Consider the following 25,263-nt stretch of genomic DNA (forward strand, 5'->3'; position numbering starts at 1 on the left):
AAGTAGGAATAAAGTCCAAGAAGAAAGGAGCAGACCAGTTGTAGCCCCGCCTCTCAGATCCCTGCTCCTTCCTCCTCCTCCGGTCAGTCGGCTACATTCCCTGCTACCTTTCACCCCGAGAAACCTCAGTCTGATTCCGACGCAGTGCGGACAAATCCCGGAATAAAATGGTAAGTACTATTTGGAGATTTTCCGCCTGATGTACAAAGGCGTGTGAAATGGGTCCGGTCGCCGCATCAATCCTGCGGGTCTCCCGCAGACGGTGGAGCGAGTCGGTGGGTAGCGTGATGTTAGCTAGCATGGCTGCCGCTGCTCTTGGTCCGCAAATTCTGCCTCTATTCGGGTGTGCACGTCGCCAAGAAACGGTTCTGGCGCCGAGACTCTTCCTTCTGTTCTTAATGGCATTACATACTTTTCATATTAATTCAAAGATATGGCGTCGAAGCCGGTACCCATTGTAACAATCTGGGCCGGCCCTGCCCTGTGGCCGTGGCGTGGAGCTTCGGGCGGCCATCTTATCTGCTGTGGTGCTGCTCGGCCGACCAACGCGCACCCAGCTGTCCCAGGCTGATCCAGGCCCGCCGAACTGATCGAACCGTGGCTGTGAGGCCGACTCTCTGCCAGGCTGAGTCACACGGTGACGGTGCAGACCGTGTGGAGGCCTTCTGGGAGAGTTCCTCTCCTCGTAGGAACAGAGCATTTAATCAAAGAGAGTAATTTAATGGACACAGAAACGATTGGAATTAATTTATGGTTAATTCTTTTACGAGTTGTCAGTTAATCTGTTCATTTTAAAGTTGGTTTCAGTTAGTTACACTATGTGAGGAGGAGGAGGAGGGTGGGGCATTTTAATCACAAGGCTTATTGTTGTAGAGTATTTTAATCTAATCCAGCTAATCTAGTTTTTCTGACACCTTTTATTTTCTTGAAATCATAATGAGACACGAAACTACTGAATCATTTGTTAAAAGCTATAATTCAGAGACTTGGTTGTTAAGCATAAATTGATATTTAGATGGTTTACTTAAAAGCGGCAGGTTTAAGTGATTTGGAAAGACAATAGTGATAACTTTATTATTGAAGTTTCAAGTAAGAGTTGAATGAAGGCGTCTGTACGGTTCTAGAAAACCTCTGCCTGTCTTCTTATCTTGTCTAGTTAATCGCTCTGACCTAAGTTAGCCACACCTTCAAACATAAATAGTTATATGTCAGGAATCAATTTTATCAGATTAAAAGTCTCACTCTAAAAGCTATAACTCCTATGACCATAAATGTCTTCAAACTACAGGTGCACCGTGATTTCCCATCACTATTTGTAAAGTTGTGACCTGTGATTTACTTGTTATAACACTATAACACAATTCTTTTTCACGTATTCACATATTGACGTGTTGAACCGTCTTGATAAGGCATTTTTAAAAATACGCTGATTTCTCTGGAGCAGTCTTGGGTTACTGAACAGTCTGTCTCTTCCTCAGCAGTTATTGAACAGAGGTATCAATACAAATGAACCCAGATAAAAAAAAAAGAAATGCAGCAAATTGAAATGACTCCTTCACGAGACAGGAGAATAGCTCAGAATGTTCTCCTTTGCACAAAACATCACAAGATGTTAATTTAGTATTTAAAAAAAAAATAGAATTGTCAAAAATGAAATAAATCAGTGTATGCTATAAGTCCTCGTGGTTAAAATTGCCAAAGACTTGCAAACAGAGACTTTGCAAACAGCTGTTCTGCTGCAGTGAAGGAGGTCAACTTATTTTACATTACTAAAAAAAATAAAAAGAAACTTCTGATTTGTGATGGAAGTTGAACTGTTTGGGGAAAATGCTCTAAAAGCTGAACTAAAGCACAACTGTTTAACGAGCCAAGTTGTGCTCAGACACGTTGCGTATGGTTGACTGTCAAACCATCTACCAAAAAAATCTGAGCAGTCAACGGGGTCCTGAGCTGAACCTGATCAAGAACTCCTGGAATAGGATGTATGTGCTGCAATACTGTTAGATGATGTGGTGCTGGTTAGCCATCATGCTAGTTGGCTAACATTCATTTATTCCACCTAGCATAGCAATTAAAAGATATGTCAAAATCAGCCAGTGTATTGTGAAGCATTTAAATGACCATGTTGGCTAACTCTAGCATGTGGGTTAATCTTAGCTTGCACCATCTGCTGTGCTAAGAGCCATTTAGGAAGAATTGGCTGAAACACTGCCACTAGCAGGTTGGCAAATGTTAGCTTCCTGCCAGCTTAGTAGCTATAAATGAGTTACCATGCTAATATTAGCTTGTTAAGGCTATCTTGTTGAGTAATATTGATTTATTTCTACTAGTATGGATACTGCTACTCTGGTTACATGCAACAAGTTGGTGAAATGTTAATGTCAGTTAAAATGCTAATTTTGGCTATCATTTAACTTGCTCAATTTGGAAACTAAATTGCTGAAATTAGCCTAAAAGCTAAAGCAAGGTGGTTAATTTTTATTTTTATTTTTTGCTTTTAGTGTGCCAACAACACCATTGTATGTTGTTCTAACTAAATTATTACTGTTAGTTAAGATGGTATGATGGGGTGTTGCTACCATTCTAGCCAAAATTAACATTTTCTAAAATTTAAAAGAAGAAAATCAAATGAGCTAATAGGGTTATACTTAATATTTAGATAGGATTAATAAATTAATTATTCAAAATGCTGATTTGTGTAACAATCCAATCTGACCCATTTCTGTCTCGACTTATTGTCCTTCTTTGGACAGCAACGCAGCAATCAACACTCAGCCCCTCTTCCTGTCAGTGACTCACCTGAACATTCATGGCTGAGAATAAAACGATGATCTGGAAGGTTTTTTTAGGTAACTTTTAAACTAGCAACACACTGCACCATTTTTTAAACTTTTATTAATTGCACAATCTTGCCTTTAGCATGCAGTAGTTACACACACACATATATATATATGTATATATATATATAGATATGTCCAATTATTCTACACTGTATTGATACCAAGTCCTCTTCACATGTAGATATTAGAATGATTTTCTTTTGTTTCCTTTCCTACAAAGGATCAAGTGTTCACTAAAGGAATGCTGATATTGCATTTTAGGCAATAAAGAAGGAATTTAATTATTTATTTGCACTTTTTAATGTATTGCTAATATTGTGTAAAAGGACTAAAAAATGTCTAGGATGTGCCAATATTTTTCATCTGATTAATCAATAGAATAATTACTTCCTAAAAATAACGGTTAGCTCCAGACGTCAGCTTCTTGGTGCTTCTGTGATTCTCTGGGACTTGGTGTTTGATTTCTGTCTGCGCCGCACTAGAGGTAATGTGAGAGAACTGAAGAATCATCCGATGATTTTAGGACTTCAGAGCCAAGTGTTGCTGTAAAATGCTGACTGTTTAAACAGGAAAACAACGGCGCTGACCACAGCAGAGCCACAAACGTGTCGGTATGATCCCAGAATGCCTCCCCCTCCCATCCCCCCCCCACCCCCCCATCCTCCCCCACAGGCATCAGGTGTGACAGTAAACGATGAAGTCATCAGGGTGTTCAACGACATGAAGGTGAGGAAGTCTTCGACTCAGGAAGAGGTGAGGAAGAGGAAGAAGGCCGTGCTGTTCTGTCTGAGTGAGGACAGGAAGAAGATCATTGTGGAAGAGGGGAAGCAGATCCTGGTGGGAGACATCGGCGAAACCGTGGAAGACCCCTACGGCTGCTTCGTCAAGCTCCTCCCCTCCAATGACTGTAGATACGCGCTGTATGACGCCACCTACGAAACCAGGGAGTCCAAGAAGGAGGACCTGGTCTTCATCTTCTGGTACGGTACTGCTGGTGTGGTGATGGGGGAATATGATACGTTTTAAACAGGGTTATTCATTCCCAGGCTGAACTTTTAACTGACTGAAATCATTTTCTGTTTGTTTTTTTTTTTTTCGTATTGAGTCTTTTGAGAAAACTTACTATCAATTCTTTAGAAACAGCATACCATAGTATTCCTGCCTGTCACTATAACATTTTGATGGGCAATAAATTGTGTCAGAAGTTATTGCGATAAACGATAACATTGTTGTTTTGGAACAATTTTCAAGTGAAGCAAAGAGAATGGCATAATGATGTAAGAACACACTCTTAAACCTCAATAAACTTTAAATTCAAAGGAACGTTTAACACTGGAACTGGAAGACATTTTAAATAAACAAAATAGACCCAACAAATAAATGAATTATGACTGAAATGCCTGTAAACAAAATTGTCCTTCAAAGAAAGGTTTGGTTGAGGCCACAGCGCCTGACTGCAGACTTTTATCATCTTCAGAAGATTGTTTCTCTTTAGTAGAAAAACAATCCTGCAAATGGAAATCGACCAGCTTGTTTTCATTTCTTGATTTATTGATTGTTGCGACAGGCTTACGTAATAACATGTCCTTGTTTGCGATCACGGTTGGGTCACACGCTGGAAGAAAACGCCAATCAAAGCGAAGCGGCAGGCAGCAGGTTAACCCGGCGTCCATGTTTCCAGCCCTCACAGCCCTGCGGCGCTTTAAAAGGAATGTAATCCTCAGCCTGGTTGGGATTATATTCTGTCCCATCGGTTCAGAAGAAAGCCACACCTGCTGCTCTGATTGGCTCACAGGAACGACCACCAGAGACTCACCTGGAGCAAATCCTCTTCTTCTGGAAGATTAGTTCTCATTGCTCAGTTCTGCTGCGTTAGCTGCAGGTTTACTGATGCTGATATTCATAGAAAGCTCTGTGAATATCTTTCTATGAATACTAGACACATTTCATGTCTAGGATGAAATGTGTGCTGCAGGTTTAGCAGCAGCAGAGACACCTCCATTCAGAAGCAGTTATTGCACAGCTGTGGATAATAATTCAGACATTATTGGTGTTTCAGGGATGATTTGATGGTCGCTGGCAGCAGAACAGTGATGTCTTTAAATGGCCTGTTTTTAGAGCACTACATGAACAAAACCTTCTTTTTTTTTTGCGCTGGCTCTGTCAGGCTGCTTTCAGACTTGCGTCGACTTTTTTCTGCTCACCGTCTCGAAATGCCTAATTCACGTCAACTTTTCTCTCAGAGCAGCAAAACATTTTTAGCATTTTTCAGACGCCGTTTCAGCCTTTGTCTCGGTCTAAAATTACACTGTGCTGCTTTCATGTTGTATTTAAGTTTCCAGCTGTGACAGCTCATCTCCAGCACCAGGTCATAATTACTTACCTAAATTCCTCACCGAGACCAAAATTAAAGACAGAATCTGCCGATTAAAACCGTATAAATAAAAACATGTCAGCTCTACAGATGTGTTCTGTCTGGCAGCCATTCCTAGCAGCTCAGTGTTATGAAGTCTGATGTATTCATTCTAAGACATTTACTAAAGATTAAGCACAATATGGCGTAAAATAATTTAACTTACCGTTAGGATTCTCACTCTGCACATTAAATATATTGTTTGGAAATGTAATAATTATTAAATTGACTAAGGTTGCCATGGTGCGTCAGAACAGCTCTCTTTCATTTTGAGTCTAATGATATTTAAGTGAAACTGATCTTATCTAACTTTGCAAAGGTCTGTAAATCTGTGGATGTATGAAACATCGGCACCGATATCTGTATTTTTAATGCATCTGTTTCAAACTGGGCCCATATTAACATCCAATCATTCATCGTCTCCAACTTGTTGGTCGTCTGATGGTTGGTCATGTTCCAGTGATGCATTGTGGGGAGCTTAACTGAAGTAGCAAAGTCAGTGGTGTGGTCATGGCCAAAATGAGAATCAGCAGGTCAGAGTTTTCACAGATCGGCGATTGGCCTGAAAACTGCCATCAGTACAGCCCTAAAAACGACTAACTGGTAATGATTACACATGTTTGTATGTGTAATCATTGAACCGATATAAAGCGCTTCGACAGTTGACTCATTGAAGTAAATGAAATAAAAAGTATTAAAAGCCTTCGGGTTTTTAATTATCATTTGAACTTATTTTCCTCCTCAGGGCCCCAGAGAGCGCTCCGCTGAAGAGCAAGATGATCTACGCCAGCTCTAAAGATGCCATCAAAAAGAAGTTTACAGGTGAGAACTTGGTAACAGAGTTCCTGCAGCAACATGAATGATCTCCAGATCAGATGTTATTGGAATTTTAGGCTGTAGAAAGTATTAAAAACATTCTGTCCCTTTAGCCGGCCAGTTGTACTGTTTGTCAATTACATCCAATCTTTCTGAACTTGATAATAAGGCCATCAAACGCATTGTGTTATCATTGTGTTATCATTGTGTCAAGGACTTTTCTGACCCACTACAGCAGTGGTTCCCAAAGGCCTTACGCCCCACACTTTGAGAACCACTGCACTACAGGAACACGCCACCAGATCTGACCCCAGTCTCCACTCAGGATAGATGGCATTTAGGCTGAACCTTGTGGGACAGTGTTGTTGTGTTTTGTCTCATGCTGTGTGTTGTTTGTTGTTGCTGTGTATTTGGTGATGGGAGTGCAGGAAGTCTAAAAACCAAATCCTTAGGCAGGAAACTGTAGAACACAGCCAGCCTGGCCGTTACCTCAATCACAGCTCACTTTGGGCTTTCTGCAGTTCACTTTGATTCCTTCTAGTAGATTTTCTATCGGCCCAATCAGGGAACAGAAGGTGAAGAAATGAGATTTTCTGCTCTGTTTTAATCTTGTGGTCATCCTACAGTTTCCACCATGTCAGCAGAGGAAGTTAACGATGTTGGCCACATTTAAAAATGTTGGAGAATTATGTTTTCAATGTGTTGTTTTGTGGGGCAGGGGGGCTGTTCCTTTCTCCTGACTGATGCCTTCAGAGAGGCATTGTCGTCCTGTGGGACTTCACTGTGACTTATGGTTTTTAGATAAATCACCTGGAAAAATAACCTTGATTTCAGCTTCATCAGGTTGGAACTGATAGTAGAAACTCAGTTAGATATAAGTTTGCATGAGGTGTGTAATCGTGTCGTTTTTTTTCTCTGTTACATTTCATGTCTAACAATGTGTTGTTCATGTAGATATTACTAGATGTGCAACATTAAAGGTTAATCCGGTTAGGAAGAGATTGATCCTAAAGCCTGGAGTTTAACTTTGCTGTTTGTGGAGGAAATCAGTTCAGCTCTGAGACAGAAGAACCATAAACACTCAGCTTATGACAAACACACTTCATCTCAGGGTGAAGAGTTCTTGTTTTCTTAATGGCTTTGTTGAAGCAGAGGATTGATCTAGGCGGCTTCCTGTTAGTTCTGCAGCGGCGTTGCTCTTGTCTGGGTTTTAGGCTCATTCATGACTGGTTAGAAAAGGAGTTCCGTGATTGGTCAGACAGCCCATTGCCCAGCTTGTGTGTGTGTGTGTGTGTGTGCGTTGGTTTGGCGTGAGTCAGCGAATGCTCGGGCGTGTTCGTCTACACCTGCGTTGACTCTGGGAACATCTTCTCAGGTATCAAGCACGAGTGGCAGGTGAACGGCCTGGACGACATTCAGGACCGCCGGACGCTGGCCGAGAAGCTGGGCGGTAACGTGGTGGTGTCTCTGGAGGGCAAGCCGCTGTGATGCGGCGGCGGCAGCAAGCCGAGCGGAGTCAAGCCAACCGCCGTGCCATCAGGACCGAAGCAACCAACCCCACCTGAACACCGTCACTTCACCCAGAAGCTTGCTCTGTCTATATCCATGTCCTGAAGGTGTTAGCGTCTTTAGGCTTCTTTGTTTCTACTTTTTTTTTTGTCTTGGTTCTTATTGCTTCCTTTTTTCTTTTTCTTTTTTTCTTTTTTTTTTTTTTTCCTAAACATGAAGATCTCATTAACATAATGATATGCAAACACCTCCCAGTTTGTCATGTGACCTTTGCTTACATGGCGGAAATAAAACAACACTACCAAACCCCACCAAGGTTCTCTCTCTCTTTCTCTGTCTCTCTCTCTCTCCCTCCATCCCTCTCTCTCCCCCTCTCCCTCACACAGCCAGAGTTTTGCCAAAAAAGTTGATATGAAGGAAGCAGCCACTGTTGTGTGACGAGAGCGCCACAAAGCACTGCCTCCTGCTGTACACGGGTTGCACTCATGAAGCTTTTTACATGAATATTTATTATTGTAATCTTTTGTGTCCTCCATTTCATTCAACCGGGCTGACACGTTGTGTTAGACTATGCATAAGATTATTGTCCAGCACTTTTCATTTGAACACTACAGGTTGAGACTGAAGTTCCTGGTGTTAAATTCTGGTTTGTTTTTTGTTTTTTCTGTTTGTTTGTTTCCAAGTGAAGATTTTGTTTACCTCAGTTCTCATTCTTGTATGACTGACCATCATTAGCTGTTTGCTTGTCGCCTTATTTCAGTTTGAATGTAACCGTCACACCAGAGTTGGAGTGCACTTTTGTTTTGTAAAGAAAGCACTACAGGAAGCAGGTTTAAGCCCACTCCCCACCCTCTACCTTCCCCAACAGTGAGAGATGACCCCCCCCCAAAAAAACAACAACATCATCATCATCATCAGGAGCCTTAAAGTGAAACATTGTTTCTGAGATCACAGGAAGCCACTTTGCAATAAAAGCCTGTGGCAGACAAAATGTCTCCTGGTATTTTTATTTATTTTTTCTACCAATCACAAATTACATTTCTGAAAGTATTTTTTTGTATTTGAAATGTTTCAGGTTTCTTCCAGCTTCGACAAACTGACTATTACATGGAGGACGCGATCCGTATACCTGATGCTGTGGTCACAGGTTCAAATTCCTCCCTGATGACCTTAACTGCATGTCTTCCCTCTAACTCAACCCGCTTTCCTGACTGACCACTCTCAAATAAATGCCACTAGAACTGATAAAACCTTTAAAAAAAAAAGTATGAGTTAATAATGACAATAACTTGGTCTCTAAACAGTGAATATAATTGCTTAAGAATCATGGCCTTTACTGTAGTTTAAACCTGGCTTCTTCTTGGCATTCACTGAACCTTGAAAACTTTGCACCACTTCCACAATTCCTCAAGATTCCATAGCAACTAAAAAATTTGCCTCCGAATGCTTGTGACATTTATACAGTGCGTGACATTATCATAAAGTGTTTTCATTGATGATGTCACAGAGGTTCAAAGAGGTTGTATTTGAGAGACTAGAATTCGGTCTTACTGTTTGTTGAAAGTAGATTGCTTGCAGGGAGTGAGACGAAATACAGTGATTTTATTTTACAAACATTTCAAATTGAGTGTCTAGTTAACATGGCTTTTGCTCAATCCGTTGTCGGTGCCCTATTTACTAAAAAGATCTGCAAAAAGGAGGATTTGCTTGCAGTTAGCTCTGAGGACAAAAATGTTAACTCTGAAGCCTCTACTAATGCTTTGGATATGCAGACTTCAGATAACTGTGCTCGTGCCAGTGGTCCCAAAAACCAATTGAACCTGGAAATGGAAACTTTCTCAGAAGATGAGGAGGTTGCTTTTGATGAACTCTGTGTTCCTGGTCTCAAGATGAGCGCAGGCGTGGAGGCTAGATTGGTGGTTGAGTGGGAAACCACAAAAACAGGAAATATGTTGATGGGTTTCGAAGAAATTCTTAATGATTTTGCTGACTATTTAGCTCAAGACGATTTATTCCAGTACCTCACTGAGGACGAAACTGAGAGTGAGGATGAACAACTCAGTGATGAATCCTACCTAGACCCTTTTCTAGATTTGATGATCACACTAGATGATCTTAGTGACTGTTCTGTAGATGAATTACAAGATGACGCTGATTATTTCTACACAGCAGAAGACAATGGAAGTCCAACCAATTCTCTTCTTGATCCAACTATGTACTTTTGCAGGTTTTCCAACCACTTCAATAACTGTTGGATAAATGCCACATTGCAGAGTATTTTGAACCTGAGTATTACCAGAAGGTTCATGGCTCAGAGTCCTGCAGAGATTTTTGGAGCGTGGTCAGGAGCTCCACTGTGTGCCCGCCTTTTCCATACAGCCATGCACCAGCCAGGAAAATATTTTTCCCCAGCAGAAATGATCCAAGTTCTGTTGGAAGTAATTGAAATTATAGATTCAGAAAACCTGATACTACACAACGACCTAACAAACTTTTTGTTAACTATTTTAAACTGGCTTAACCCATGTGGCATTAACACACGTTGTGTGGTGTACACAGTTGCTGCTTGTGAAGGATGTCAGGAGGCCTATCAGGACATCAGTGAGCTCGGTCCCATTGTTTGTCTGCCAGTTGCTCTACCATATGACAGTACCACTTCTCTCCTTAACCGTTGGGCTTCTGAGACCTATGCAAAATGTTGTGACGTCTGCTACTCCAACTTAAAGAGAAAATACTTCTTCAACCACACTGATGTGATAGCCCTGTGTCTGAAACGGTCAGACAGCCAGGAGGATGTAAGACTTCCTGTGATTCCTAGTCCGACTATTGACATTCCTGTAAATACTGGAACACTGTTGTACCGTCTGTCCTCGGTCATTTGCCACCAATCTACCAGTTGTCTGCGTGGCCACTTTTACACTTATCTGATGTGTGGAGAACTGGTGTATAAGGCTGAGGATGACCAGATAACAATTTCAGATGTAGATTGTGCACCTGACATTTGCCATAACGGGTCTATCTATATCTATGAGAAGTACACAGAAGGACATGATGAATTTAGTGTTGGGCTTAAGATGACCACACCAACAAATACACCAACAATGACAGAACTTGGAAAGGACCTAAAAGTTTTGACCTATCCCATCTCTCAAATAGATGAAACCATCACAAAGAACAAACTAAGTGCCTGTTTTGAAGGGGAAGAAATAAACATGGAAACTGCAGCAAATATTACAAGTCCCGGAGTGCTGAATGAGACGTACTGTTGCACCAATAACAAGGACAGAAGTACAATGGAGGATAAAAAGGGCACTATAGGTGAGAAAAGCAACGTCAGAAAGATAGAAAACATCATGGATATTAATAGTTCTGGAGATAAAAGTCTTGTGGTCCACCCAGATCTTGTTCAGAATGAAGATGTCAATGAGGTTGAAATTGACAGCGAGGATGAACAAATCAGCCATGAATCCGATGAGGACCATCTTCAAATTGTAATGATCACACCGGATGATCTTAGTGACTGTTCTGTAGATGAATTACAAGATGACGCTGATTATTTCTACACAGCAGAAGACGATGGAAGTCCAACCAATTCTCTTCTTGATCCAACCATGTATTTTTGCAGGTTTTCCAACCACTTCAATAACTGTTGGATGAATGCCACATTGCAGAGTATTTTGAACCTGAGTATTACCAGAAGGTTCATGGCTCAGAGTCCTGCAGAGATTTTTGCAGCTTTGTCAGGAACTCCACTGTGTGCCCGCCTTTTCCATACAGCCATGCACCAGCCGGGAAAATATTTTTCCCCAGCAGAAATCTGCCAGGTTCTGATGGAAATAAGTGAAAGTGTGCCATTGCTAGGCTTCGTCCAGCAGAACCAAATAGCGGCTTTTTTGGGGGCTATTTTTTCTTGGCTTTACCCATGTGGTATTAACACAGCGTGCATGCTCAACAACATCAGCACTTGTGAACAATGTAAGGTGGCAACACCGATCTTGTCAGCGCTTGGTCCCATAGTTTACTTGTCGGACATAAAACCAAATGACACAACCGCTTCTCTACTTCACCGTTTTATTCTCAAAGACTGTTCCGAGACACAGTGTAACATCTGCCTCTCCGACGTTAAAAGGAATATTTTTCTTAACCATACCGATGTGATAACCCTGCATCTCCAGCGGGCCACCAATCCGGGAGAATTTAGACTACCTGTGATTCCTAGTGCAACGATTGTCGTTCCACTAGAAAACAGAGCTCAGGTGTACTGTTTGTCCTCAGTCATTTGCCGTCAAAACCAAAGTTCACAGACTGACCACTTTTACACATATCTGACAAGAGGACAATTCATGTTTAAGGCCGACGATGACCAACTAACAATCTTATACGAGGATAGTGTGGAAGATCTCTACCAAAATGGGTTTATTTATATTTACGAAAGCTATACAGAAGGATGAATAAATAAGTAAATCAATAGAAACAAAAAAACTGAAGGAAAAAAAAAAGCTAACAAATAAAAAGCGTATTGGGGCTCCATGGTGACGCAGTAAGGTCCCGTCTGGTCTGAGTCTCAGCTGGGGCTTTACTGAGTCTCCATGTTCTCCCCGTGCATCCATGGGTTCTCTCCGGGTACTCCGGCTTCCTCCCGCAGTACAAAAACACGACTGTTAGGTTAATTTGCCACTCCATATTGCCCTTGGGTGTGAATGTGTTTATGTTTTATTTTGTTTCTTTAATTTTTTTGAAAAAACAAAACAAAAAAAAGCACGTTTTTTTCTCAAAACTATATGATACTAGTTTTATTATAATTCTGTGTTCCTTACTCTCTTTGATTGAATCAGCCTTGTTTCTGTTTTGCCTTTGTTCTGTTATTCTTAGTGATTCTAGTTTATTATTCTTTGTTTCTTATTCATTGTTACATTTAGATTTATTCTCTTAGTTTCCTTACTTGCTCTCCCTCAGCCCTTACTGCCACGCTCTCTCCCCTCACATTGCAACCAGTTAGCTAACCAGCCCAGGTCCATTGTTCCAGTTTCACCATAGTCACAGAATTTATCACAGAATTTAAACACATCACCTGCTCTCCCTCCTTGCTGGTTCCTCCTTTTGTATCACGTTACATCCCTGGATCACCCTGTTGTTTGTTTTTGTTTGTCTTCTTCAAATCAGGCAAAATTTGCATCAATCAACTAGACTATGTTTGTGCAGCAAAATGCGTTGTTTGTGGTGCTTTGGCTTTGAAGATATTAATGAAAGTTTAAAAGTCCAAAAGGTCAACCAGCCCCCACTCACTTTTACAAAATCAAAATGACCTTTAAACTTTCATTAATATCTTCAAAGCCAAAGCGGCACAAACAATTTATTTATTTTTTGCTGCACAAATGTAATTGAGTTGACTGACACCAATTTTGTCTGATTTTGTCTGTGTGGGGGGTGGTTGACCTTTCGATACCTCTGGAAACATTTCTTAATATCTTTAAAATGATAGCGGCACAAATGAAAGATTTTGCTGCACAAACGATTGACACCAATTTTGTCTGATTTCAAGAAAACTTGGGGCCCACCTTCACTCAGGTCCCTGAGTTCCCTGTGATTTTTGTAAGTTTTTGTTCATAATTTTTTTTAATTAAACTTTCATCTACTTGCTGCCTCTGTCTCTCTGCATTTGGGTCCACTTTACAACCAATAAACCATGGCAAAAGACTTCTTATATTGTCAAATAAGAAAGAGAAGCAAAAAATGTAGCGAAGTAAAGAAAACAAAACAAAAATAACACAACAACAAAACCTGGAACAAAACCAAGAACAAAACCTTTCATGAGCATTAAAAACAACTGCTAAACTGGGTTAGAGTGAGATTTATCTAGCAGAATGAAAAAATGAGAGGGAAAAAATTAGTCCCTCTCCAAGAGCGAGTTTATCCATCTTCTATGTTTTTTACTAATATGTGAGAAATAAGAGCCACCAAAGGTGGGGACCCAATAAAGAGAGGAAAAATACGTAAGCCTGTAGATATGTGTAAATATTTTGAATGTTCGACAACAAACATTAACTATTTATTACGAAATAGTTTAAAGAAAACAGATGGCAGCTCCTTCATGAAGTCACAATCTCCTACTTCTTCAACAATCCCTCTCTTTAGTCTTAAAATAATGAAATTAAAAATTATACAGTTTTTAGTGTCATAGTGTTTAGGAGTTCACTGCTCCTCTTTTTAAAAATTACCGACTCCTATGTTTCCGAACGTTTCCATAATTTTTTTTAATTCTCACGAGATTTGGGAATGTGTCCACTTCCTGTCATCCGCCGTTCGCAGCCATGATGGTGGGTTTCTGCTTTTCCTCGCCCTCTTTCTTGTTTTTGTGTAGTTTTTTCAGCGTGGTGGTGGCCCGCACCGTGATATACACTTGCAGTAATTCCTTTCAGCTCGAGCTGCGGTTAAAATAACTGTGTGTTTGTTTGTGTCTCTGCAGCAGGAAGGGCTGGACGACGGACCCGACTTCCTCTCCGAAGAGGACCGGGGAGTGAGTGCCCTCCTTCTGCCTGTCTGTCTTTATACCAATGAATCTGTTCGCCTGCCCAACTATTTGTTCCAGTATGCCCTTTGATAGAGTTGTTGTTCTTGTTCAACTCAGCTTAACCACTGAATTTTAATTAATACATTTTAGCCTTGTTAGCCGTCCAGGCTAATATTAGCTTCATGCTAACTGGTTTACCGTCTGTCAGTTGTGGTCAGATTGGTTACCACTGCCGAGAGTCAAAATAAAGACAGTGGCTGATGGGCCTCTAGCTTTACATGCTAACACAGCTAAAGAGATGGCTAACAGTTCGCTGGGGTGTTCAGTTCTTTTATTTTGAACTGACATTATCGGTTTGTGCTGTCCTGTTCACAGTCAGTTCACATGACACACAGTCGGTTCACATGACTTGACACACCTCTCCTCTTTGTGTTTCTTCTGTATTTTAAATTTTTGTTTACTTAAAAGAAGAGCCTAATAGGTTATCACTGGTTTACTTTTAAACATCATTGTCCAACACAGTGGAAAATGTGCACCAGACACATTACCTACTGTGGGAACGGATTCATTTTCTAGTGAAGTAGATACACAGACGTGGGGTTTGGCTGCTATCTTGGCTTTCCCTAAAGCAGAAGTTCCAAATGTTCCAACTTCTGACCCACAAAATAAAAATGTAAGAGGCTCTTGACCCTGACTCTTAGTTGAGACTTCAAGCATTTTGTGTCATTTAAAACGTGGTATATTGATTACACAATCAGAGTCAAGTCAAAAATAACAAACTCGAAGCTTGAGTAGATAAAAATAACAATAAAGTTTATTTAGAAAGGGACCATGTACAGCTCAAGCATAAATGTCACCATTCATTGCACTGTTCCAGATTTTTAGCAGAAGCTAATTTGCATTTGGAGTCTCTTGAAAGGTCCCAAAATGGATATACAATACAGTAATAAAATAAACAGAAGATATAACACTACAAGTAGCTTTCTAATCACAGTAAACAGTAAAACACACACATACAGACTTAATCACTGGCATACACATACAGTCAATGATTGCACATCTGAGCAGTTTTTTTTAACGATGTTTTCAAGTTAGATTTGAAAGCACATCATGTTCTTGCTCTTCCATATCTTTGGGGTCCTGACCCAAGCTCTGAGAACTGCTGATGTACAGTGCAGCTTTTGTAGTAAAGTATCTACTTTGAAAGAGCAGTAAAAGAGCTTTTACATGACCTGATTCTATATGCAGCAGCATATAGGAACTGTTGTAGTAAGATCTAACAAGAAAAATGAAAATATGTCACTGAACATTTTTTCAGTGACATTGAACATCATCTAACCCTAACCCGTTTTTTTGAAGGGAAATTTTATCTAGAGACTTTAGAGACTAGTTTGTAAGTAGTGTGTATTTGTGGTTTGGTGTCATGTTCTACTTGGGATATTTAATGTGTCTTTCAGGTCCAGTGGGGAAATTTTCTTTACAAAATTAAAGTTTATTGGTCTTTGACAAGGGGACTTTCATTATTGTGCCATTGTCAATACATTACTTCGAAATGGTCTCAAAACAACAATATTGTTGTTTTTTGCAATGATGTCTGGGACAACTTATTGTCCAGCAAAATTTGTTTTTGGGAACAGGCCTAGACTTGATGAAATGAATAGTTTTTTTTTTTTTTTTTAGTTTATCTTCACCAAAAAGTGTCTGCAATTATTTTTTTTATATTTTAATCAAGAAATATCAGCAGTAAAAGATGGCATGTGGGTTTTAGCCACAAACTCCCAGTTTGATGCAGGTGGATCGCAGGTCTCCATGACTCTCAGCCTTCAGGATGGTCTCTGACAGTGGTGGCTTATGGCGGCGGTTTTCAAAGTGTGAGGTGCGCCTCCCCTGGGGGGCGCCAGAGCACTTTAGGGGAGGCGCGGTGCGAGGGAAAAAATAAACCGGAAAAGCTATCTGCTTGCTGTCTACAGATGTGAGAGAAACATCTTTTACGCACACGATCAACTCTGTGGATTTAGAAAAAAGTTGGTACTGCGGGGTGCGCGTGTGGAGAAATGTTTCCCACCTTAGAGGATGTTTTGGCCAGTGATGTCAGTAACGTTACTGACGTCGGACCACTTTTTTCAGTAACGAGTAATCTAACGCGTTGCTATTTCAAATCCAGTAGTCAGACTACAGTTACTTATCAAAATCATTTTTGCGTTACTGTGTTACTATCTTCTTTTGTTATTTAATCGTATTTCCTCTACTCGTCTTGTCGAGTGACCGACGTCTCTATGCGACAGAAATGTAAACAATGGAGGGAGATGCGCATTTTGTTGGTGGAAAAACTGGAACTATTTTGAGTTTCTGTCGCCAAGTCCGATTATTATAAGCGGCTTTGGGCTTCATTTTTTAAAGTCGCTTGAAAATTTAACGAGTTGCTGGTTGCGCCTTTGTGGTTACTCATTTGGGCTTGGAAATAAGCAGAGACTCATAATAAATCCCAGAATTTGTCCGTCATTAAGGTAGTTTTACTCAGTCTCTCCTTGTCCATCATTTCCCGGATGATCCGTCCCGCTGTGTCTTTGTTAATGTCAAGTTAATATATTACCTCTGAATGACGTCGAGCTTCGCGTTGCGCTCCAGAAAACTGCAAACATCGAGACCAATATGAACAGCGCAATAAACGTGAAAACAGCCACGAATAAACGTGTCCGTAGTTGGCAATGATTATAATGGCAACTTAACATCATTATAATTATTAATTTTAAGATAAGTGTCACAAATCTGTGCAGCCATTTGAGCTGTGGAGCTGCAGGAGGAGCTCTGTGCTATGACACCAAACGCAGGGCCGTAACGCAGAATCTGGAGGCTGGGGGGTGGGGGGCTTTAAAATCCTTCTTAGAGTTTTCCAGACAACAGTGGACCACACAAATTACTCACGTTTTTTATTTTTTGTACTGTTTTTTTGTACAATCTCCTCTTCAGTTCAACCTTATCAGTGGAGACACATTGTTGATGTTACCATTATAAAATAGCTGACAATTAAGTATTAGCAAAGATCAATGTGATTTTCACAGGAGGTGGAGCGTTGTTGTTAGCAGCAGCTGCTGAAAGTAACTAAACAGTTACTTTTAATATAACTAAGTTACTTTTTCAAGGAGTAATCAGTAGTCCAATTAAAGTTACTTTTTCAAAGTAACTATGCCATCACTGGTTTTGGCCAGAGCGGGGCTGAAGGTGGAGTTTTTACAACCCCCCCACCCCCCACCTTCGGGGGGGGGAGGCGCAGCAGGCATTGTGCTCCTTGGAGGGGGGCTCACCCTTTCATACTTTGAAAACCCCTGGCTTATGGGATGTATGCTTTGTGTCGTCCTGCAGCCGCGAGCGGTAAACGTGGATCTGGAGATGGACGCCACGCTACAGGTGGACATTTCTGATGCGCTCAGTGAGAGGGACAAGGTGAAGTTTACCGTTCACACCAAGGTAGGACGCACATCAGTTTATTCTCTCACCCTCACTCCCCTGCAGTGGCTGCTTGGTTGTGTTAGGATCTTAAGTCATGTGCTCCATGTTTCCACAGAGTACGCTCCCCAATTTCAAACAGAACGAGTTCTCTGTGGTCCGACAACATGAAGAGTTCATCTGGCTACACGACTCATTCGTTGAAAATGAAGACTATGCAGGATACATCGTAAGAACCACACACATTCAAACGGAGGCGCTGAGTGTCTGAACATCCAGTTTAACTGATTGTAGCAAATAGAACTATTTATCAGTGTCTTTTGTTTGGCAGATCCCTCCAGCCCCTCCCAGACCTGACTTTGATGCATCCAGAGAGAAGCTGCAGAAACTGGGTGAGGGAGAAGGATCCATGACCAAGGAGGAGTTCACCAAGATGAAGCAAGAGCTGGAGGCGTAAGTCACACATCTTCTCTGCATAGTCGTACATATTAAAGGGGCAGTGTTATGTAAAATCAACTTTTCTGAACTTGACATGTTATAATGTTATTCCCCCATAAAAACATATCTGGTGTGTCGCCTTTATTCTTTCATGCATGTTTGAGAAATCGTGCATGTTTTCTCATGCATGATTACATTCAGCTAAAACGCCTGAGCTGCAGTTTCCAAGCTCTTGAGCTTCCGCCCCACAGAGCAGCACCCCTTGAATCCCTCACTCAGCTCCTTCAGACTAGCCATCAGCAATGAGCAAACACCTGGTGGAACTGTGTATCTGCTAAAGTGATTATATGAGGTACTTCTCAGGACATCGCTGGTGTAAACATTGTTAAAGGGTTAATAAAGCAGCCATGTGTGATGACTTCCTGAAGGCGGAGTTTCAGAAAGAGCAGGAGCTTCTTAAAGAGACAGAAACCCAATTTCAAGATGTTAAACATCAAGATCAAATGTCTTTTAAGTTGTATTTTATATATACAGCATTTTTATAACAATGGAATATAACATAGTTGCTTGATTGTGATTATGAAATGGCACAATGTGTCTGGAAAATACAGTGAACCTGACTGGTGTGTTTCCATCCAGAGAGTACCTGGCTATCTTTAAGAAGACCGTTGCCATGCATGAGGTCTTCCTCTGTCGTGTGGCTGCTCATCCCATCCTCAGGAAGGACCTCAATTTCCACGTCTTCTTGGAGTACAACCAGGATGTGAGTGTCGGGCACAACTTGTACAGTGAATACTCTGAGTCATAATAGATGCTAATATTTCAGAGTTGATTCATAAGCAGTAATGGGACAAGTCAGGAATAGCTGAGGAAATCCATGGCTATGCAGTGTGTGTGATCACCACCATGTTGTCCCTAACAGCTGAGTGTACGAGGAAAGAACAAGAAGGAGAAACTGGAGGATTTCTTTAAGAACGTTGTGAAGTCGGCTGATGGGGTTCTAGTGGCTGGAGTCAAGGTAAAACCAGAAGTAGAGCTCACTACTCGTGTTTGAGAGCCTTTCATGCTCTCATGTTTGGCTTTTTATCGAAGCGTGTCGTCTCCTGCTTGTCTTTCAGGACGTGGATGATTTCTTTGAGCATGAAAAGACATTTCTACTAGAATATCACAACAGAGTCAAAGACGCTTCGGCCAAATGTGACAGAATGATCCGCTCACATAAAAGTAAGCTGGAGCCATGCAAAACCATTTAGTCATTTAGAAGTTTTCCAGATGAGTGCTTCATGTTTCCATATTACTCTTTTGACCTCGGTTCTGCTGAAATGTGTTAATGTGTTTTTCCACCAGTTCTTCACAGCACCAGCTCTTGTTTGTCCCTATCCTTGAAAACATTGAGCTAAACTAAAACTGAGGTGGTTATTTTATGGCATCTAATTGAAAGGAATATCAACATAAATATTATTTATGTAGTTAAATTGTCCAGGCACGAACAACCTTCAGAAAAAAGCAGAATAAAACTGAAGGAGGATCAAACAGTAAATGAATGAGACCTTTATAACGACTAGAGCTAGAACCAGCTACAATTAAGAAGCTTCATGGTGGAAACACCCACCTAAAAAACCCCCCAAAAAATACCTATTTGTGTTTTATTGATGATGTTTTTCCTGGCGGAGAGAGCAGGTTGAAATGCTGCCATTGTTTTCCTTTCGGTGGGTTTGTGCTGTGATCGCTGTCTGATGAGTATCTCTGCCTGTTTAGATGCTGCTGATGACATGAACAGAATCGCCTCCTCTCTGTACACATTAGGAACACAGGACTCCACAGACCTCTGCAAGTATGGACAAAGCTATTTCAGGGCTCAAACAATTTGTCAACAGATTTAGTAATTGATTGATCAAAAAAGGCAATTTGGTGATTTATGCAAAAGAAATCTAACACTTTGAAGATGTTTTTAATGTTTTTGGTTTAACTGCCTTCTTGCAGTTAAACATAACGCCTACTGTATAGGCGTTGGTTCAGTTATGTTTTATTCCTTTAACTTGAGCTGCTTTAATGAAATCACAAACAATCAAACCCAGTTAATTTTTCAGCCTTTTCTGTTGCTAGAGGACAATGTGTGCATTTGCATGGAAGATGAATTTTCTAATTCCACAATGAAATCATGTCCTGACGTACCTTCACATTTATATTCTGGGGGCGTCAGAATGTAACCAGTATAATGTCCCTCTGTTTCTCTTTCCTTAAGGTTTTTCCTGAAGGTATCAGAGCTATTTGAGAAAACTAGAGTAAGTGTGTCTCCATGTCCTCTCATTTGTGATCCTGATCAGATGAGGCTGATTACAGTTGACAAGAAGTTCAGTTTGATAAAGTTGGAAGTGGTTTGTCCTGAGGCCATGTGGTTGATGGGTGGGAATGGCAGGTACAGGCTGGGTGTCATCAGCATGGCAGTGCTATGTAGCAATAGGTCTGTCACAATATACTACAATTCAATAATTTGCTTGCTAAACTAAAGCAAACTCAATCATTTTCATTTGCTTGATTCATTGATTTTCTCTTGTCTCTCTCTTTTCACCAAAACTGGTCTTCAGTCTGGTGCTTTGGTTTCAATTCTCCCTTTTTTGAAAGACAATTTTGTCTACAGAGAATTCAGAATTCATTTTATTTGCTGTTTCTGTTGTTTTGTTTATTTATTTTGGATATTTAAAATGTCTTCCAGTTCCAATGTTTAAATGTTCATCTAAATTTAAAGTTTTTTGATCTTTGAGACTCTGAGATTCTTGCATTATTCTTCCTTTGTTACTATGGTATTAGTTGAAAGTTGTGTCAAAACAGCAATGTTATTGTTTATCGTAAACAAGCTCAGGAACAATTTATCGTATGACAAAATGTGTTATTGTGACAGGCCTATGTAGCAATGGACTTTTTGTAGCTTTACTCCTGTGAAACATTTGAATCCATTTAAGCCCTCCAAGATCCAAGATCATTACGCAACACTCGCCTCATGTATGTGTGTGTTTTTGAGGTGACGAGCAAATAACAAAAAAAAAAATGTACTTTTATAACTCAGATGTAGAATAATAGTTAAGGTAGTCTCTGAAACATTACTGGGAAGGAAGTTTTCAATGCCACTTAGAACGCCCAGAATAATTAAACCCAGAATATGCGATAAGCGCTGCTGTGAACTGGACCTTTACCTGAAATTGATTGTTTCTATTTTGGTTTTTGTCTCAAAGAAAATTGAGGCTCGAGTTGCAGCAGATGAAGACCTGAAGCTGGCTGACCTGCTCAAATATTACCTGAGGGAGTCACAGGCTGCTAAGGTCTGAACACATACTGACAGACGAGTCACCAATAATGAGCTAGCTGAGTGAAAATATTGACTTTTCATGTGCCACCCTGGACAGGACCTGCTGTACCGGAGGAGCCGGGGTCTGGTGGACTATGAGAACGCTAACAAAGCTCTGGATAAAGCACGAGCTAAAAACAGAGATGTTTTACAGGCAGAGACAAACCAGCAGCTTTGCTGCCACAAGTTTGAGAAGATCTCTGAGTCTGCCAAGCAAGGTCAGTCACTGCTGTAGTGTGAGATGTTGAAGCCTCTAACTAAACTGCTCCTCCAAAACCCTGTTGTTGATATGCTGGTTTTATGACAGCTATATAGTTGTTATAAAACATTATGATAGAACATGCCAACACATCTGCAGCAGGAGAACCATTTATGCTACTTTCACACTGCAGCCTGAAGTGACCCAAATTTTATTTTTATTTTATTTTTTTACCTTAGTGAAACCTGTAAACTGACCTTTTCATGACCTCTGAACAACATGCTCATTTTGTAAAATTGTCAGTTTACATCCATTATATATATATTTTTGTTGTTATAGAACTGTATAAAGTGTAAAAAAAAAAGAAGTCCCTTTTGGGTTCAACAAAGTTTTGCTTTTTCAAATTAAAAGCTAAGGACTGTGAGCACACATTAAATCAGAAATGTACCGAGTTCAGAAGCAACATTATGTCGGTTGTAAAGGTTGATGAAACTGATTAAAACACACCTGAACATTTTGAACTAGTCCTTTTGTTCGAAAGTCTAACGATGCGTTTCTTTCTGAACGTAGAGCTGATAGATTTCAAGACGAGAAGAGTGGCAGCGTTCAGGAAGAACCTGGTGGAGCTGGCAGAACTAGAGCTCAAACATGCCAAGGTACCGATGTCACTCTGGGGAGGAGAGCCCATGGGTTAGTTAGGGTCATTATTGGTTCGGTTTTGGGTTCCCTAAGGGAAATAACCCTGATGTTTTGTGGAGTAAAGTTTTATGGTTGAATGAGACAGATATTTCTATTTCCTTCCTTTGTCACTGCCACAACAGGCTGGATTGTGTTTTTCATGGATTACTTGTCTGCTTGTGTCTCTAGGGTAACCTGCAGCTACTGCAGAGCTGTGTGGGCGTCCTGAAAGGTAACACTTAACCGTCCCATCCTGCCTGCAGCCAGCTGGACACCCACTGTTAGGACGGAGCCTGTAAGAATGGACAAAACACTGAGACATGCGGACCAGGCAGACAGCTGGGGGTCAAAAACGACACGAAGTCTGTTTTCTTCATCAGTAACCAAACACAGTCTTCACCACTCTACTCACAATCCCTAAAGCCACCCATGCTTGTCCTTCTGGTTCATTATCAGAACCTCAGCACCGGCACTGGTCCTCTTGGCCGAATGCAAGCCCTTTCATTCTAGTCTATCAGCTTAGATATTTACTTGATTTCTCCTGAACATCCATAATTTGAAAGTCTTTAATATCACCCAGAGAAAATAATCCGGTGGGCCGTCTGGGCTCTGCAATCTGGATGTAGTTCAGCTCTCTCAGCTGTAGTTGGACATTTATTAGTAGTTGTGCTGAGTTTAAGCACCGCTCTAAGAACTCTTTTAAATACTCTACATGAAATAAACTCACCATATAATCTACAGATAAATGCAATGAGATGACAAGTATGATTTGCTGGTGTGTTCCATAATTACCCACATTGTAAAGCAACCTGATGCAGTATATAAAGTTACATGAACACCGCTGGAAGGTCGATAGTGAAAGCAGCTGTACTAAAGGCCTCCGGTTTGTCAAATAACCATCAACTTATGAACCCAACGGTGTGTAAAGATAGCACATGGAAGTATTTTGTTCTTAAATTTAGCAAAACAATAACTGATAAGAAAACATCATCATTGGAACACAAATCTGAACTATTTTTAGTTTCTCACTCTCCTTCCACTTCTGCCAGATTTTTCTCCCTACTGACAACATATATATGTGATAAATGTGTTTGTCACGCCCAGATGGTTTGTCCATTTACTAAATTATTTGGAAGCAAATCAGCAAAAAGACAAAACTACTTCAATCCTGAAACGTTTCTCTTTTGCATTATTTTACAGACAAGACGTTTGCTTGTTACCCATCATGTCACCGTCCACATCTTCCTCCTCTGTTGTTTTGGTGACGGTCGTATGTCTGGATCTGTTTTCACGTGTGTTACTGCTGGTGCGTGCAGGTGGAAGTCGGCTCTTGGTTCCTGTTCTAGTTTAAGTGTCATTTAAAAGGAAAAAAAAATCTACAAAAATGTACTTGTACTTGTTTGTATTAACCAATGAATGCTTATCGTCTGTTGCTTCGGTTTGTTTTCCATTCCAGTCGATGGTGGAGCTTCAGTCTTTTTGCCTTAATGTCAGTCGTTCAGTTTAACTTTATATTTCAAAAAAGAAAGAGAAAACTACACAAGAAATGTTTTTTTTTTTTTCAACTTTATTGTATATGAATGTTTTTTCACTCTTATGTGACCAAAGCTTCCATTACCGATTAAAAACGAACGATGAAAAATGGAGGTGTGATGAAATAGAAAAGATTTAATTGAATGATTTTGAAATTCACATTATTTCAATTGTTTAATCTTCAGCAGGTCTGTAATCCACCCTGGTCATCCTGAGATTCAATAAAACTTTATGGACACTTTTCTTACAAGTGATGGGTTTATATGATTTTCTAAAGACAGGTAAACCTAGATTGTGATATGCTGTTTTTAAATATTATGGCTTCAAATTTTTTTTTTTTCTGAAGTAATGGATAAACTGATTAGAGAGAGGCTAATCTATCACAGAGATTTTTTTAGTTTGAAAGCATAATACAACAAAAACCTTAAATGTCATACCACACGCGATCTGCTAACTCAATTTCTTTATAGCACATTAAAGAGTTCACCTGAATTTATTTAAGGTTGCTATAAAGCAGCCCAGCTCCAGACGAATTTAACAGTGGGGGGCATCGGCTTATTTTTTTGGGGGGGCAAAATTAATCTACGTAGCAATAATATAACTTCAGTAAAAGAAAAAGGTACAGTGCAGTAAAACTACTCGTACCTTTCAAAAGAGTTACTCAAGTTAATGTAACCAGTACTACCCACTTTTGAACATAGATAACATCAGTAGCCTATAGGCTACTTGTTAACAAGCTTAAGGTGCTGTATTGATATTAGCTAGTCATCATTTAGCTAACATTACCTGTATTCAACACCATTACTCAACTCAGTCGGTTAGTTTGGGGGGAAAATACTGTGCAAAATTCTTCGTGTTTAGTTGGTTTGCTGCCCTGATTCTAACACTCTTGTGCAGCTCTGCACAGCAGCAGCAGGTCTCCTTCGGTGGTGCACAGGTGTAAACACAGCGCGAGCGACTTAGCGCTCATGTTGCGTATAAAGGCGGCTTGGTAAAGCAGGTCAAGACGTGTTAACAACGGATTAAACAGTTTTAACTGCTGAAAAAAGTGGGAAGTGATACACAGATATGGGAAGTGCGGAAGCCCCTTCTGCATCAAATTGACATAGGAATAACAGAGAGTTGGCCACTTTAAGGTACAAACATCAAACAGCTTCCAGTCCAGGGGGGCACGGCTGACTGTGGAAGATGAAAACAAGATATCTATCTATCTATCTATCTATCTATCTATCTATCTATCTATCTATCTATCTATCTATCTATCTATCTATCTATCTATCTATCTATCTATCTATCTATCTATCTATCTATCTATCTATCTATCTATCTATCTATCTATCTATCTATCTATCTATCTATCTATCTATCTATCTATCTATCTATCTATCTATCTATCTACTATATATATATACAGTATATATATGTAGATAGATATATACAGTATATATATAGAGATAGATATATACAGTATATATATACAGTATATATATAGAGATAGATATATACAGTATATATATACAGTATATAGATAGA

At 40.2% G+C, this 25,263-nt stretch overlaps 2 protein-coding genes across 2 annotated transcripts; both read left to right on the forward strand.

Moving 5' to 3' along the window:
- The first annotated feature begins 16 nt into the window (after positions 1-16).
- On the forward strand, positions 17-7,784 carry cfl2 (cofilin 2 (muscle)). Its single transcript, XM_044142691.1, has 4 exons — positions 17-170; positions 3,513-3,820; positions 5,999-6,075; positions 7,445-7,784. The coding sequence occupies exons 1-4, from the start codon at positions 168-170 to the stop codon at positions 7,555-7,557; spliced, it is 501 nt and encodes a 166-aa protein (XP_043998626.1). The 5' UTR covers positions 17-167; the 3' UTR covers positions 7,558-7,784.
- Positions 7,785-13,807: 6,023 nt separating this feature from the next.
- On the forward strand, positions 13,808-23,977 carry snx6 (sorting nexin 6). Its single transcript, XM_044142692.1, has 14 exons — positions 13,808-13,895; positions 14,045-14,095; positions 17,453-17,557; positions 17,655-17,765; positions 17,868-17,989; positions 18,614-18,737; positions 18,897-18,992; positions 19,093-19,198; positions 19,733-19,808; positions 20,220-20,259; positions 21,208-21,294; positions 21,379-21,538; positions 22,090-22,175; positions 22,387-23,977. The coding sequence occupies exons 1-14, from the start codon at positions 13,890-13,892 to the stop codon at positions 22,438-22,440; spliced, it is 1,224 nt and encodes a 407-aa protein (XP_043998627.1). The 5' UTR covers positions 13,808-13,889; the 3' UTR covers positions 22,441-23,977.
- Positions 23,978-25,263: the final 1,286 nt, after the last annotated feature.

Source organism: Gambusia affinis, linkage group LG16 (assembly GCF_019740435.1).
Source record: "Gambusia affinis linkage group LG16, SWU_Gaff_1.0, whole genome shotgun sequence".
Classification (NCBI taxonomy): domain Eukaryota; kingdom Metazoa; phylum Chordata; class Actinopteri; order Cyprinodontiformes; family Poeciliidae; genus Gambusia; species Gambusia affinis.

Bases quoted from the DNA above. Each gene is read 5' to 3' on its own strand.
- cfl2 (XM_044142691.1), top strand. The intron at 3,821-5,998 runs GTACGGTACTGC...TTTCCTCCTCAG, and splicing joins GACCTGGTCTTCATCTTCTG to GGCCCCAGAGAGCGCTCCGC. The intron at 6,076-7,444 runs GTGAGAACTTGG...ACATCTTCTCAG, and splicing joins CATCAAAAAGAAGTTTACAG to GTATCAAGCACGAGTGGCAG.
- snx6 (XM_044142692.1), top strand. The intron at 18,993-19,092 runs GTAAAACCAGAA...CTTGTCTTTCAG, and splicing joins TTCTAGTGGCTGGAGTCAAG to GACGTGGATGATTTCTTTGA. The intron at 22,176-22,386 runs GTACCGATGTCA...TTGTGTCTCTAG, and splicing joins TAGAGCTCAAACATGCCAAG to GGTAACCTGCAGCTACTGCA.